General features: G+C 37.1%; 1 protein-coding gene across 4 annotated transcripts in view; it reads left to right on the forward strand.

Moving 5' to 3' along the window:
- CCDC13 (coiled-coil domain containing 13) overlaps positions 1 to 16256 on the forward strand; it is a 114385-nt gene that overhangs the window by 64404 nt on the left and 33725 nt on the right. For 3 of the 4 annotated variants that reach the window (XM_074283178.1, XM_074283175.1, XM_074283177.1), the window contains 3 exons: positions 2591 to 2736; positions 3607 to 3690; positions 6189 to 6317. In XM_074283178.1, coding sequence (XP_074139279.1) covers positions 2591 to 2736; positions 3607 to 3690; positions 6189 to 6317 — 359 coding nt within the window. The remainder of the gene's footprint in view (positions 1 to 2590; positions 2737 to 3606; positions 3691 to 6188; positions 6318 to 16256) is intronic. The other variant, XM_074283176.1, reaches the window with a different exon arrangement.

Consider the following 16256-nt stretch of genomic DNA (forward strand, 5'->3'; position numbering starts at 1 on the left):
TATTCCCTATGAGCTAGGGTCAAAGCTACTGCTGCTGGTGGTGGTGGGACCAGCCAGGGAGAGGGGAAAAACCCATCAGTTCTAGGATAGGATAAGTCCTCATGGAGTTCTGTGTTGTGACAGATATGTCAAGAAGCCGAGCAGCAGTTAGATGGGGCAGAGGGGATGCTGGGCTTGGAGCCAGAAGATTCAATTCTGACTCAAACACTTACTAACTTATTAATTGAACTAGAACAAATCAAGTCATTTTCCTTGGTTTCAGTTTTCTCATCCATCAAGTGGGAATAACTGTTGTAAAGAAGCACTTGGTAAGTCTCAGTCTTGTAGACATACTCAAAGAGCTCCATGTTTCCTTGAGTTTGGGACTTTTCTCTAGTGATGTAGACCATAGCCTTATCACCTGCCTCTCAGGTCCCCACAGGGAAGGCTACCTAGTCTGCTGGGAGCCATCCTCACCTTCTGACGTTCCCAGGTATCAGTGGAACCTTCCGGCTGGTGTCCTTCCCAACTCTGACACTTATCTCCCCATCTTTTTCTTGTGTGCTCTTTACCTTGCGCCTCTTCCTTGTCCTCGGTGTGACACTCCATTTTAATTCTCTAGAGGCCTTTGTATCCCATGCTTTGCTGCTGTATTGTAACACTAGGCGAATGTTAGTATCAAGGAGATGGGCGATTGCTTTCATGGAAGCATCAATAGAGGAACTCTGTCATTTCCCAAAGACAATCCAGACTAGTCCCGTCTTCCTTTCCATTTCTGGGCCCTGTTCCTTTTCCACTTGTATTATCTATCTCAGATACACACCCCAATGGGTGGCTCTACAGAATGTCCATCCCAATGCCCGAGCAATGACCGTTCCTCATTTCATTTCATCTCACATCCTGGCCTCTCTTAATGTTTCTGCCATCTCTCTTAGAGAGCCTTCCTTCTACTCCTATTTTGCGTGTCTATGGTCATCTACTTGTTTTCTCCATTAGACAGTGAACTCAGTGGAGCGAGCACAGGGATGATGTTTTGATTGTACTTAATAAATGTTTGGTTGTTGACTAGGGACAGTTGGCAAAGCATTTTCTTCATGACCACATTAAAGTAGGTATTTACTCCAATTTTACAGATAGGGAAATTGAGGCTCAGGAGATCATGGAAAAGGAAAATTAAGGGCATGCATCAGGCTTTTCAGTGCATGCAAGTTTTCTTGTTGCACATTATTTTATTAATGCTGATTATGATCTCTGTCATTTGTCTTCCAATCCTCAGTTCTCTTGGCCCCTGATCAAGAGGAGAAAGGAAGGATTCTAGAGAAGCTTGGGCTTGGGGGACCATGGCTGACTAGCTCCAAGCTGCTGCCACCCCTGCTGCCACCATTCCCTGCTGTGGAGGCCTCTCCTGTGCCTCCCTGGAAGGCTGACCAGTTGGGCACATCAGCATACTTATTGAATTTGTAACAGATGCATCCTCTGCCTTTCAAGCTTAGGAGGATGGGGCCAAGGCCAGGGGACATAACTCTAAATCAATACACAACATTCATCTCTAAAAAGGATCATAATTTCCAGATCAGGAAAAGGCTGAACTAAAGAACTAGGCAGAGTGCCCTGCAAGTTTATAAACCCCAGCTGAATCAGTCTGATATGGTAATTTTCTGAGGGTCTAAGGATTTAAAGTGGATGTCTCAAAGTAGAAACTGCACATCTGTTTGGGGAGCTTTCTGTGTCTAACACTGTTATGCCATCTGATTTACTGGCATGAAGGGAGGCATTATTGGATATCATTATTATGCAAGAGGCATTTTCATGAAGCCAAACTCACTTTTCTCTCCTGCTGAAAGGAATCTAATTTATTTATGACTTTTGACGTATATGTTAAATTTAGCCAAACAATAACAAAAATGTTCTCTTTGCTTCCATGACCCTTTCTGAGTTCTTTTTCTTCTGTGCATTTTCTTTTTGGATTTTGTCAGCTCATTAACAGCAGTATAATTAACATAGTTGCAGTCAGTGCATATATTGTTCATTCTGATTCCTTTGCTCTGTATAACTTCTTAAGTCATCCCATATTTCTTTGTAGCCTTCATATTTATCATTATGCCACAATAATGGTCTATTACTTTGGAGATGGTGGGAAGACAGCTCGATTTAGAGTTGAAGAGAATTTGTACTATTGCCTGCATGACCTCAAAGGCTCAGCTTCCTACTCTAGGAAAAGAAATAAGGTTGTATGAGATAATCTTTAAAACCTTTTCCATCTCTAAATGATATGATTCTAAATGCCACAATTTATTCAACCACCTTTTCTATATGGGTGGTTTATAAGGTTTGGGTTTGTTTTTGTTGTTGTTGTTGTTGTTGTTGTTGTTTTTGGAGGGGGATTGTCATTATATAAATAAAGCCATAGATGAACATTTGTATATAGAGATATCTTCCCCCCTCCTTTCTCCTTTTTATTATGCCCTTGTAGGGAAATCACAGGAGCATTCTTTCAGACATTTGAAAGAAGGTTCATAAAGAATGCTCCAATTCATTTCTGTGCCTTTGAATGCTTGGGTTCCAAAGCTTTGTCAAACCCTGCTTGTGTTCCTTTTTGTTTTTACTGCAGCATGTTCAGAACAAAGATCGAAGTGAGGACTCCAATTTAATGGATGGCAGCGCACTGTCTTCCAAGTTTTTCGAGGAGCCAAACTTTAACTTACTCAAACCGCCCTCATCAGCCGGAGATCAGGTTGGGAGGGTTGGACCTTCTCGGTAAGAGCCACGCAACTGAGATATTTGCAATGAATATCAATTATTCAGAAAGATATTGGTTCCTGCCAGCTATCCAAAACCACAAATGCCATTTTAAGATGACTGCAGCATTTCTTATACAATATATGGCTGCTTCTTATTACATTATCTCTGCATTTGTAGGAAGGACCCATTTAAACACAGACATTATTACATTAGGAATGTGTCTATTACAGTTCGCTTTAATAATAGCTGCATGGTTGACTTTTAAGTGCCTCTGCTTCTAAGGATTCAAAACAGGGAATCCATTTAATTATTATCTGTGCTATTGTTATGCCTCTGCTCACTTCTTCCTAAGGTAGCTGCTCGTGGTGCCGTGGTACCTTTGTGTTCTCAAAGGTTATGGTTGCTGGGTGCAGTTTTGTCAGAAAGGATTTGGACATGATCCTGGCAGTGTATTGCAATTTTTTTTGTCTAAGGACCAGCCTGGCAAAGGGCAGAGAAACTCCTTAGAGTGTTGGCCAGAAAGTGTTAATTCTTTTTGTTTGTTTGTTTTTACAATCACAACTCATAGTTAGAGGTGATACAATCAACATGGAAATGATGGATTCTTGAAGTATGGAAGTTATGTGGTTGCCATTGTGTTACATCGAGTTTTGAGTAGCCAGGAGTTCTCAAATGAGTGTGAAACCCTGATTACCTGTTACTTCTTATGATGTGATGCTCTGGGTATGGATACAGAAAGGCTGACAGAGTTCCAGCAATAGCCAAGAAGTTGGTTCATACCCTATTGAAACAGACATCACTGTGGCTCCCTTGGATTTCTGCTCAGCCAGATTCTGACTGAGCTTGCGTTCAGTCACCCTGAGAGACCCTTCTTATTTCATGCAGAACAGTGAGCAGCCTGGGACACACTCTGGTGGAATCTTCAATCACTCAGCCCTCCCTCCCCAGCCCTAATATGTCACCTCGAAGGTAGGTCCTGCTGATGACTATGGTTATTTCCATTAACCTGCATTTTTGAAGTTTCTCAAGTGCATTCCCATCCATCATCACGAGTCCCAGTGAGACAGACAGTGATTAGGAATCCCCATTTTGAAGATAAGAAAATTGAGGCTGAGAGAGGTTGACATAGCAAAAAAAAGAGATTTGAACTGAGGTCCTCCCCTCTACTTACAGTTAGATGCTTTAAGATTTGCTTAATAAACATGGCAACAACCCTTTGGAGTAGATGATGCTAGTTTTTCTATCTTCACTTTAAGATGAAGAAATGTAGCTTGAGGAAGCTGAAATAGCTTAACTAAGATCACAGAGTTAATAAATGTGAGAACTGGCTCTCTTCTCTATCCCACTATGTTGAGAGAGGAGAATTTCTCTGCATCCACTTCAAGGGCTGAATTACTCCTTGCCAAACAAGGCCCCAGTTGCCCATCCTAGGTTATTCATTCCTGGGTTCTTTATGTCATATGAATGAGGGTTCTCAAAGTACTAAGCTACCCTATCTTTTGGGATAACATTTAATTTTAGATTTATGGCTGAGTCTATTCGTTTTTAGCCATAAATATGTATGCTTCTCATAAGTGTTCTCCAGCATAAGTATTGTAAGCAATGTCATAAGCAATTTTTTCCATTTGTTATATTTGTTGTTAAATACATACTCTATGCATTTGCTTTCTTAATTGGTATGGTACAGAGCCCATTGAGAATTACAGAGTGATAGGATTCAGACAAAATCTAATCAAACAACCCCATTTTAACAGCTGAGAAAGTGTGTGCCAATAGCATGGAAAGTGTCCTGGGTAGAGTTAAAATATAAACAGGATGGCCTATTTATTGTGAACTTATTCAAATATTATTATTATTCACAGGTGAGATTGTACTAATTGATTGTGATATCTAAGATGTCACAAGTAACCTCAGGGTAATTCATGGCCATAAGAAAGAGATCATTTAACCAGGTATAATAGAGAAAATTAATCTAACCATATTGCTTATACTTTAGGTTAGGTGCCCCTCAGGTTAGTCAATGATGTCTAACTAGGACAGGTCCAACAGTTAGACAGCTGAGTCCAGAGTTCTGTAATAAGAGGTTGGACTGAATTGTATTAGGAAAAATGCAAGCTTTCAAAGATCCCAAATCACAAAAGTCCATCTCTCTAACCCAAGTCTTCTCTGGGGGATCCTGTGAATCTGTGAATCATGAAACATTGATTTCAGAAGAACAAAAATTTCAGATATCCTAAATGATCATGAGAAGTTATGAAAAAGGTGAAAGTGGGCTACAGCATGTTACCAATGATGACCTATGCAGAAAAGGCTTCAGCAAAAACATGTGAAAATCAGAAAAAGGGATGGTTCAGTCAAGGAGAGACAACAGATACATAGGCCAAGTTGTATATTTCTGTCTCTGAAATATTAAAAGAACTAGGGGAAAACCTTTTGGGAAAATCTATGAAAGATTTACATAAAACAAACAGGGATTACACAGTATAGAAAAGAATCAAAGGGCTGGGATTTCCATGATGTGAGGAAGTACCCACTCAGAATGGACTATTCATGTATCAAAGTATGGATCTTGGTGCCTCTCTTTCTGATTGGCTTCATGCCGGCATTCAGCTGGAGCTGGAACCCCAAGGTATGAGAATAATTCAAGTTTTGATCAGAAATGTCACCTATCGGAGATCCTTACAAATGCAGCTCCTTTATATACACTGGTGAGATCTATCACAGAATGTGATGAACTTTAGTCCTGGCTCTGACACTAATTCAGTTCTATGACCTTAGACAAACTACCTTGGGCCTCAGGGTTCTATCATAGGGCTAAGAGCTCAATTAGACTTTTCAAGTCATCTTGTTCCAACCCACTCATTTTAAAGATAAGTAGGTAATATGGCATAGAGCATAGCTAAGACTGAAGCAATCTAGGTTCTAACCCATGTACTTCTGCTTCTTTGTAGTGTGACTTAGGCAAGTAATGTCCCTTTAAAGACCTCATTTCGTACTAAAAAAAAGTATTGGACAAAGTTTCCTTTTAGCTCTTAAAGCTTATGATTGAGATATGGGAAAGACAAAGTCAAGCTGAGTCCTATGGATTGTCCAAAATGGTAAAGGTAATAAATAAGTAAGCCCAACATGTTTGACAAGTGAAAGAAGACTAGCTAGAAGCATCTGAGAGGCAGGTTTTGTTACCTTAATGCCATCTGCCTTGGGATAGAGTAAGTTAATCATAACTGGAGGTCTTCAATCAGAAAACACTTTTGGGTCTGCTGTGGAGAGCACAAAATGGACTAGATGGCCTCAGGGGTCTCCCCAGAAACTGGGGCTCCCAATGCAGTGCCTTCACACTGAGGAGGCTGGAGTCCCTCATCTCCATCTCTATCATTTTGAGGCTTTGTTAGGGTGACCTTAAACAAAGTGACCACTCACAAGTATTTCCCAGCCCCCAGAGTCTGTGATCCTCATGCTTTTTGTAGGCCTTCAGAGATGGACTTTACAGAACTGAAAAGGAGTCAGGCACAGATAATGGAATACAAGACCCTTTTACAATCTGCTGAGGTGGAAAGGGACCGACTCTCGGAGTTTGTTGCTGTCCTGCAGAAAAGGTAAGCTTCCGTGAAGGGTTTTTCCTGGTTTGGTCATGATGATCCAACTGTCAACAGCCCCATTGATGTCTAGGACAGGGGCATTTCTGTCTTCAATCTGTTCAGCTCACTGACCCGGTAGCTTCCAAAGCTTTCTGTGCTTCATCTAGAATAATATATTAACTCACTGGAGTTATATAACTTCGTGTCTGTCCTTTGCTTCTGAAATTGTTTTATAGTTGAGATATTATTGCAACATTCATTCATCTAATATTTCTTAAGTATCCCATTCTGTTCAGAGAACTGTGGCAAGTGCTAGGGAAGTGCGTGGGTTAAAGTAGCCTAATTTGGCACATCACCTGTTCTACAGAGAGTCAAGAAAATTTGGTTTACTTCCCAGCTCTGAAACTTAATTAGCTGCACAGACATGGGCAAGTCATTTATCCTTTACAGTAGGGAAGGTAAAGAACAGAAGCCAAGTCAAAAGTCAAGAAGGCAGTGTGGAAGGGTATCCAAAGCCTCCAAAAGGCGATCTCAATGTCCTGTACCTCCTGGCAATCCACAGCCCGTGTGGGTTTGAAGACAACTCAGATATCCTTGGCAAGAGATCCCGACAAGAACCAAGCTTGAGCATCGCTCTGTCCCATCGGGTTTTCCTTGGCCACTGAGTTTGCTATAAAGAAGACTAAGATATCAAGCTGGTATTCACTGCAGATGTGAAAGCCAACAAACATCAGACCAAGCAGGCAATAAAGAAACTGTAGGACTGGCTAAAGCCAATACACTGATCTGACCTGAGGGAGAAAAGAACTTGCCCCAGGCTATGAGGCTTTGAATGTTGCAAACAAAAATCTGTATCCAACTAGCTTGCTCCACTTATAAAATATTTTCCAGTAAAAAAAAAAAAAACAAAGCCAGATGTTTCCCTTACTTGGAACACATATACTCTTCTTATTTCCGATCATTGAAATCCTTCCATTTGCTTCAAGGTCCAGTTTAGGGATCACCCCCTTCATAAAGACTTCCCTTTATTTCTCCCTGAAAATGGTCTATTTCTCAGCTTCTAAGCTTTCTTAGAGCATTTTGACTGGCTCTAGAAACTCAACGTTTATTAAGTATTTCCCTTATTCAAGGTGCTATTCTACCTTGTATCATGGACATCTTATATCCCTTTAGTGTATTATATCTCTTGATGACAAGCATTGTGGTCTCTACTATATAGGTACTTAGACATTTGTTGAATTTGTTAGGAATTTGAGGGGGTGAAAGGAGGTACCAAGATTATAGAAGATTCAGTCCCTATTCTATAAGGAACACATAATCTTTAGAGAAAAGATACACACAAATAAAACAATTAGAGAACAAGACAGCATATAATAAAACACAAATAGTATTATGGGAGTAATTAAGGAACAACAATAAGAATGATCATGGCTTAGTTCAGAGACAAGTCTTAGTGTGGGCTTGAGTCACCATGGAAGGTGACAGAGACAAAAATTCTATTTCATGTAATTGTTTCATTTAGCAGTTGGAAGGCTACCTGTCATTCTAGTGACCTTGTACAAATCTCAAAAGTCTGTCTGAGTAGGACACTTTTGGAAATTGCATGTTGAACTTATGAAATATTTAAAAAGCAAAGATGCCTGTAATAGAGTTTTGAAGTTTCATGTAAAACTGTCTTTCTGTTCCATTACTTATTACTTAAATGCTCATTTTATTTGGAATTTGTTAAATTTGGAATTTTAAAAATCTAAAATTCACAAAAAATTTTTTTTCAAAAATAAAAAAAACTGCTTCCCAGGCATTAAGTGTTTAATAATGAGTGAGATGTTGTCTTTAGAACACCAAGATACAATTGCTAAAAGGAATGGGAAGACTGGTTTCTGGAGCAGGGATCCATACCAGCTTAGGAAGTCAAAATACACGGAGTACCATGACTGAGCAAATTTGATAATTCCACCCTAACTGCTCAGAATCTTTCATTGGCTCCCTGTTGCTCCCTATCAAATAAAGCTTAAATTTCTCTGTCATTCAAAGTCCTTCACAACCTAGAAGCATCTATCTTTTCTCCCATATTCCCCTTTATGAATTCTGCTCTCATGTCAAACTAGACCACTCTGCATCCTGTTCATTCACCTTTCCCTTTCCCTTTGTCTTTGCTTATACTCCACTGTCTCTGTGCCTAAGGCAACCTCTTCTTGGCAACTATTGGGTTTTTACTTATTGTTTAGAACCTAACTTAAGAGCCACCTCATTCAGAAAGCTTTCCTTTTTTCCCTCTATTATAAGGATCACTCCTCTCATGCCTAACTTTATTTGTATCTTTCAAAAAAGGAGAAGAGACTGATTATATCTTTTGTTCTTATATCACTTATCATTTCTAAATATACCTAGATATACCTTTCTACCAATACCCTGAATTAAATATTCCCTAAAACAAAGCAAAATAATTAAGCAAAAACAATTAAAGTTTTGATTATGTCTCACAATGTAGTATTTGTGTAACATTAAAGAAACCATTGCTGGACCTAAGAAATTGGAGTATTGGAATTTTCTATTCTGGACATGTAGTTTGAAGAGATTTGGTCCTCAGGGAGCCTGCCTTCTAATGAAAGGGGAAGTGGGAGGGAAGGGGACAGAGCCAAAATGATGGAGAGTAGACAGGTCTTTGTCTGAGCTCTTCCTGATGTCCAGATCAAGCCTCTGGTGAAATGGAAAAAGAAAATAACTTGAAAAACAGAACTGTAGAAATGAAAAAAGAGAACAGCTTCCTAAAAAATGGAATTGGTAAAATGGAAAAAAGAATCCAACAAAACAACTCATTTAAAAGTTCAATGTCAATTGCAAAAGGGGATTTAAAAAGCTAATTGAAGAAAATAATGCATTAAAAATTAGAATTGAATAAGTGGAAGTGAATGACCCATGAGATATCAAGAATCAATCAAACAAAACCCAAAAAATGAAAAAAATAGAAGAAAATGTGAAATATCTTATTGGAAAAGCAACTGACACTTCACTGTATCCCCCAGGAAAATAAATCCAGGAGAGCCAATCTAAGAAATATTGGACTACCTAAAAACCATAATGAACAAAAGAACTTAAAGAAGATTTTTCAAGAAATCATCAAAGAAAACTGCCTTGATGTCCTAAAACCAGAGGGTAAAATAGCCATTGAAAGAATTTACCAATCACTCCTGAAAGAGACCCCCAAATGAAAACTCCAAGGAATATTGTAAATAAATTCCAGAATTAACAGATCAAGGAGAAAATACTGCAAATAGCCAGAAAAAAAATAATTCAAATATTTAGAAGCCACAATCAGAATTACCCAGGACCTAGTAGTTTCTACTTTAAAGGATCAAAAGACTTGGAATATGATATTCTGGAGGGTAAAGGAGCTTGGACTGCAGCCAAGAATCAACAACTCAGCAAAACTAAGCTTTATCTTTCAGGGAGAAAAGTGGATATTCAATCAAATGGAGAATTTCAATTATTTTTTATAAAAAGACTAGAGCTAAATAGGAATTTTATCTTCAAATACAGATCTCAAGAGAAGCATGAAAAGGTAAAAAGGGAAGAAAAAAACTTATGTTTTTTTAAGTTAAAATGTTTACATCCATATATGGGCAAATGATATGTTTAACTTTTGAGAATTATACTCTTCTTAAGAGAATATTTAGAGGGTGTAGATATAATTTAACTTTATTGTGATGATATAAAAAAGAAACTAGAGGTGGGAAAGGGATTGTTCTGGAAGAAGAGGAAAGGGAAAGTAAAATGGGGTAAATTATATCACATGGAGAGGCAAAAAAAGAAAGGGGAGGTAGGTCCCCTTTTTCACACTCTTTGGTTTATTAAATCCCCACCCCCAGGGTTTCAGGGAGAGTATTTGAAGCTTGTGCTCAGGTATCTCCAAACCGGGAGTAAAAAGGTACTAATGTACAATATGAATCAGGTATGGGACAGGTATTTTATTTCTGTACACCAAAGTAATACTTAATATAAAAGACTCAATAGTACTCAATAGACTCAAATGGAACTCAGTAACATAACTATTGTTAAAGGAGGCAAACGTCATCAGAACATATAAAGCCTTTGGCAAGACTGATTAGAAGATCTAGCAAAACTGATTTGTTTTACCTTTCACCTTAGCTCCACATTGCTCTTTCAAAGTGTCTTTATATTATGATGATCCCAGGCCAGGGTCTTGCTCTTGACCTCTTCTCAATGGTCATTTCCTCTCATGAAGTAACTTCCCTTTCCTCATGTAGACCCCTCCAACTTGCAAGGTTGCATCAAACCCTAGATATGCTCATTTTGAGGTTTGCACTTGGTCATTTACTCAAAGTAAACGAAGCAGAAAAGTCACCCTGATTATATAAGCAGGGTCACCTTGTGGAGTAGCCTTACTCTATCCGCCACAAGATAACTAGTTATCAGGATGGTGGAGGCTGTGTATGTGTATTGAGAGCCAGCCAACTTTCCAGCCCTCACTAGAAATCTCCCATGCTACTTGGAGGGAGCAGACCATCAGAAACTATTTCTTCTTTTAATTGACAAACATCCTACTAGTCCCTACCACAGTCTGCATCATCCCAAAGTGACAGATCCTTTCAGGGTTCTGCTACTACATGTCTGGAAATAACTAGGAAGTTTGTCAGTGAATTTGCCCCATCATACAATCCAGGGATATCCATTCAGTGGGCATTGTCATAGATCAGTGTCTGTGGGATTCAATTGCTTCCCTAAGTTGTATTCTTGTACTAGCACAGTAAGGTGAAGCTGTCAGAGGATGGTGATAACCAAGATTGGGGTTTATCATATGACAAAAACCATAAACTCAAAATATTTAAATTAAATCAGAAGGGAGAGTGGAGCCTGATTAGCATAAGCAGAATGATGAAGGGCATAATGAGAACTGGTTAGTCCCTTTTCCCCACTGTCCCATAATAAAAAGAGTCAGAAGGTTTCTCAGTGAAATTAAAGGGCAATGAATTTAGAATTAATGAAATGAAGTGCTCCTTGATGCAACAGAAAGTCGACCTGTAGAGATTCACTAACAGCATGGGGTTGTGAAGTGTAAATGCTGCACTGGGACTTAAGAAGACTTGAGTATATAATTTTATGACCATTAATAGCATTTTTAGCTATTCTAGCTATGGCAGTGATAAGGGTAATCGTAGCTAATGCTTCAAGGAAGGCCTGTGATCTCCTGCCAGAATAAAAAAGAAGCTTTCTCTAAAAGGAGGATCAGGCAATTGGCTTTAGTGCATTAGAAGCTATTTTCTCTAGAAAATTGGTTGTTGGTAGTCACTGCTTGCCATAGGATATTGGACTAAACATATTCTTTGGTAGCCCTTGGGTTTCTACCACAGCCTTTGTAATTGTGTGGAAGTCGCATGAGGTTATAGAAAAGTGAATAAAGGTAGCTACTTACTGTGGATTGTCCAAGAGCTAGTCTCTCCTCTCTCCTGAAGTCCCAGGGCACCTATTAACAGCATCCATCTTGCTGTTGTTCTTCACTCCATATCACCACCTCCCCCTTCTGAAATTTCCTCAATTTAATGATTCCAGTCCCATCCATATTCCTACTGTTTATACTAGAAACATAAAAAAGAAGCACACATCTCCACTATGGCCATCACATTAAGCTCCTCTCTAGTTCTGTTTCCTCATCCTTGAGATGAGTGGGTTGAACGAGATGAGCTTTAGAACTTTTCCTGTGCTATATCCTTAAAAATTATTATTCTTTGTTTTTGTATTACCTCCATTTTCCGCTATTTCCCCTTTCAGGGAGAAATCCCTTAAAACAAAGAAGATGTTAAAACAGTTTAGCAAAAGTTAACTTTAACAGAGTCTAACATCACTTACCCTATACCACATGCATAATCTCTCATATCTCTTCAAAGAAAGAACCGGGGAACATTTTCATATGTGTCCTTTGGGCCAATTCTGGTCATTTTAATTTCATAGAATTTCTTTTCAGTGGTTTTGTTGTTGTTCTTTCCATATATGCTGCTGCAATAATTGTGGATATGATTTTCTTGGTTCTGCTTATTTTATTTCATTTTGTTTCTGTTCTTATAAACCTTCTTCATGCTTCTCTGTGTTCATTAGATAAAGTATGTATTCACAGTGCTAAGGAGAAGGAGGAAATACAAACACATGCAAAAAAAGAGGCCCTATCCTCAAGGAGTTAACCTTCTAATGGGGGGAAGACAACACATAAAAGGGAGCAGGAAGTTGAGGTGGCAGAATGGATGCAGTTGATAAGATGGTGGAGAGTGAATTGAGCTTGGGGTAAAATTAGCACATATTCATCACTTCTTATAGAATAGTAACATTCCATTCCTCAGAGGGTAAACTGAATCCAAAGGAAGAGGATATTACTTATAAAAATAGCTAATAAAAAGAAGAAATTGGATTTGAGTCTAGATCTTCTGTCCTTAGATGCTTTACTGTCTCCACAATATTACACAGCCTCTATTTTCTTTTTCTTTTTTTTTTTTTTTTTGTCTTTATAACAGTTACTTCCCAGGAAAAGACATTCCAAATGGTCTAATCTTTGTGTAAAACACTGCTGTTACTAAACTATGTATATTCTTTGATGCAATGATACCATCACTAGACTTATACTCCAAAGTAATGATAGACAGAAATGACTCATTTTATACAAAAATATTTATGATAACACTTTTTGTCATAGCAAAGAACTGGAAACAAAATTAAGTGCTAATTAACTGGGAAAAGATTAAATTAATTATGGTTTATGTATGTAATGGAATATTATTGCTACATAAGAAATAAAAAATAGAGAGATTTAGAGAAATCTGAAGAGATCTTGAACTGATGCAGAGTAGTGTAAATAAAACCAGGAGAAAAATTTATGAGTTGGCTACATTGTTGTAAAAGGTAACTTTGAAAGACAAAGTATCAATGTAATGACCAGTAACAATGCCAGAAGAAAAATGATAAAGAATGCTTTTCACCTCTTAATTAATTTTGCTTGCATAATTAAAAAATGATATGCAAAATTGCTGAACTAATTCACATTTTCAGGAATAATGCCCTTCCACCTTCAATTATCCCTGGGATTCCGAGCCCCCCACCATCTTTATCAATTTGTAGATTGTGAGGTCAAATCTCAACATTTTTTAAATTTGCTTTTCTCTTAGTGTTTTGGGGCCAAATTTTCAAATGGTTGTTTCTAGTTTACAATTCTCCTTTCAAAAACAGGTTTTCTTAAAATTCTATTTTAATGGTATATTATTTTTCCAATTACATGTAAAGATGATTTTCAACATTCATTTTTGTAAGATTTTGAGTTTTAGTTTTTTCCCTCCCTCCCTCCCTCCCCAAGGTAGTAAACAATCTTATATATATTATACATGTACAATCAATTTGTTTTTATTTTTAAAAGCTTTTTTTCACAAACATATGCATAGTTTTTGACATTCACTTTTTCAAAACCTTATGTTCCAAATTTTTTCCCTCCCTTCCTTCCACCCCTCCCCTAGATGACAAATAATTAGATTAAACATGTGCAATTCTTCTGTACATATTTCCAGAATTATCATGCTGTACAAGAAAAATCAGATCAAAAAGGGGAAAAAGGAAATAAAAAACAAGCAAATAACAACAAAAAAAAGTGAAAATACTGTGTTGTGAAAATACCCACAGACCTTTCTCTAGGTTCATATGGCTCTTTCTATCACAAGACCATTGGAATTGACACCTTACTATTAAAAAGAGCCACATCCATCAGAATTGATCACTGTATAATCTTGTGATTGCTATTGTATTGTAAAGGGCAGGAACTTTGGAGAAACATACTTAAAGCTCAGTATGATTGATTTAAATAAGGTATTGAAGAATTTCTTTTGGTGTATTGCATAATTATGTCAATTCCTTAAATATCTTGAATACCAGACTTTTTAAATTTATTTTTTTTTTGTAATTTTCAGTTTTACTTTCTGTCCTTCTCTCTGCTACTCCCCACCCAGCAAGAAAAATTATGCCCATTATATATAAACAGTAATGATACCAAACTTTTGTCAGTAATATTTGTTAATATATTTTTCCTATCCCACAGCTTCTCTACTATTCTATATTCACTGATTTTACTTGTGCAAAGACTTTTAAAATTTTATATAACTGAATTTTCCATTTTGTCTTTTATGATTTCCTTTGTCCCATTGATGAGAATGATAATGAGGCTCTAAGCCCAGATGGGTCAGTCCTTCCTGGCTCTCTGATTAGTTCTCTCCCTCCTCCTCCCCAAAGTACCAAAACCAGGTTTAGCGAATCAATTCGCTACTCAATGCTGTGTTAGAACAAAATCTTTATTGATTAGTAAAGGGATAGGCAGACAATCGGCCTCCAGGAAGAAAGGCCAGACTGCCTGAAAGGGGATGCTGCATCAAAGTAAGCGGGCACAAGGCAGAGAAAAGCCTAGTGCAAGGAATAGAATTTTGGAGATTCATTTTATACATAAAAGGATCATAAAACAAAGTTTATATTTGAAAAGGACTTTTCTGTTTCCTTTGGATATAGAGATATTTGTATATCAAAGAGGTTCCTGAGAGACTTGTAAATAAGACAAAAATTTCTCATAAGGATGTAAAATTCTATTAATCATTTGTGTCTCTGGTTATCTCCTTTAACGTCTTCTAAGACAGGAATTTCTCTGTTAATCATTTGTGTCTTGGGCTCTCTCTTTTGACCTCTTCACCATGATTGATTATGGATTCTTACACTGACCATAAATGTAACTGTTTTTTTCCTAATTTTTTTTTGTGATGTGACCTTTCCTGAATTACAATTTGGTATCCACTTTGAGCTTAACCTGCTATATGTTGTAAGTTCTCTGGTTACCTAAAATTCTCCAGGCTTTGATTTACTTATCTATAGAACTCAAGGATTAGACTAACTGGTCTCCATGGTCCCTTCTAAGTCTCATTCTAAGTTTGAGTTGGTATCAACCTCACTTCTAGCAAACTTCTTTTCAGTTTTCTCAGCATTTCTTATCAGAAAAGGAACCTTTCTTCCAGGAATTTATGTTCTTGGGTTGATTAAAACTGGACTGCTGTTTTGCTTCAGTTGCTTCTGTTTTGTTTTGCTTTAGAAGCTATTTTGATTACTACTGATTTATAATAGTTTGGTGATGGTTTGGTGATGCTCCAGCACATTTCATTTATACTTTTTTGTTATCTATTTTAAGATTCTAGACTTCTTATCTAGTTCAATAAAATATTACCTTGATAATCTCACTGGTTTTTTAAACTAAATTTATAAATTAGTTTAAGTAGTATTGCCATTTTAAAAATGTTGAATAATTGAATTGAAAAATAAAAAAAAAATTGAACAAACAATAAATTAGGTACACAATACATAGTAGTAAATTACCATTGTAATCTAGTGTTTGAAAAATGCCAAGATCTAAGTTTTTGGGAAAAGAATTTGACAAAATTTTCTTGGAAAACCGGAAAGCAATTTGACAGAAATTATATGCCAACATCTCAAAACATATATTTAGAAAAGCTCAAAATGAGTACATGATTTTGAAATAAAATGTGATACCATAAGCAAATTAGGGAAGCATGGAATTACTTTACCTATCAGATGTATGCATAAAGGAAAAATTTATGACCAAACAAAATAGATAGTATTACAGGATATAAAATGGATAAATTTGATTACATTTAGTTAAATAGGTTTTCCACAAACAAAAATAATGCAGCCAATATTAGAAGGAAAGCAGAAAACTAGGAGAAGTTTTATAACAATTTTATCTGGTAAAAACCTTATTTCTCAAATATATAGAGACCAAGTCAAATTTCTAAGAATATGAGTCATTCCTCAATTGATAAATGGTCAAACAGGCAGTTTTCAGAAGAAGAAATCAAAACTCTTTATAGTCATGTAGAAAAATGTTCTAAATCACTGTTGATTTTTTTTGCT

This window comes from Sminthopsis crassicaudata, chromosome 1 (genome assembly GCF_048593235.1).
Source record: "Sminthopsis crassicaudata isolate SCR6 chromosome 1, ASM4859323v1, whole genome shotgun sequence".
Lineage (NCBI taxonomy): Eukaryota > Metazoa > Chordata > Mammalia > Dasyuromorphia > Dasyuridae > Sminthopsis > Sminthopsis crassicaudata.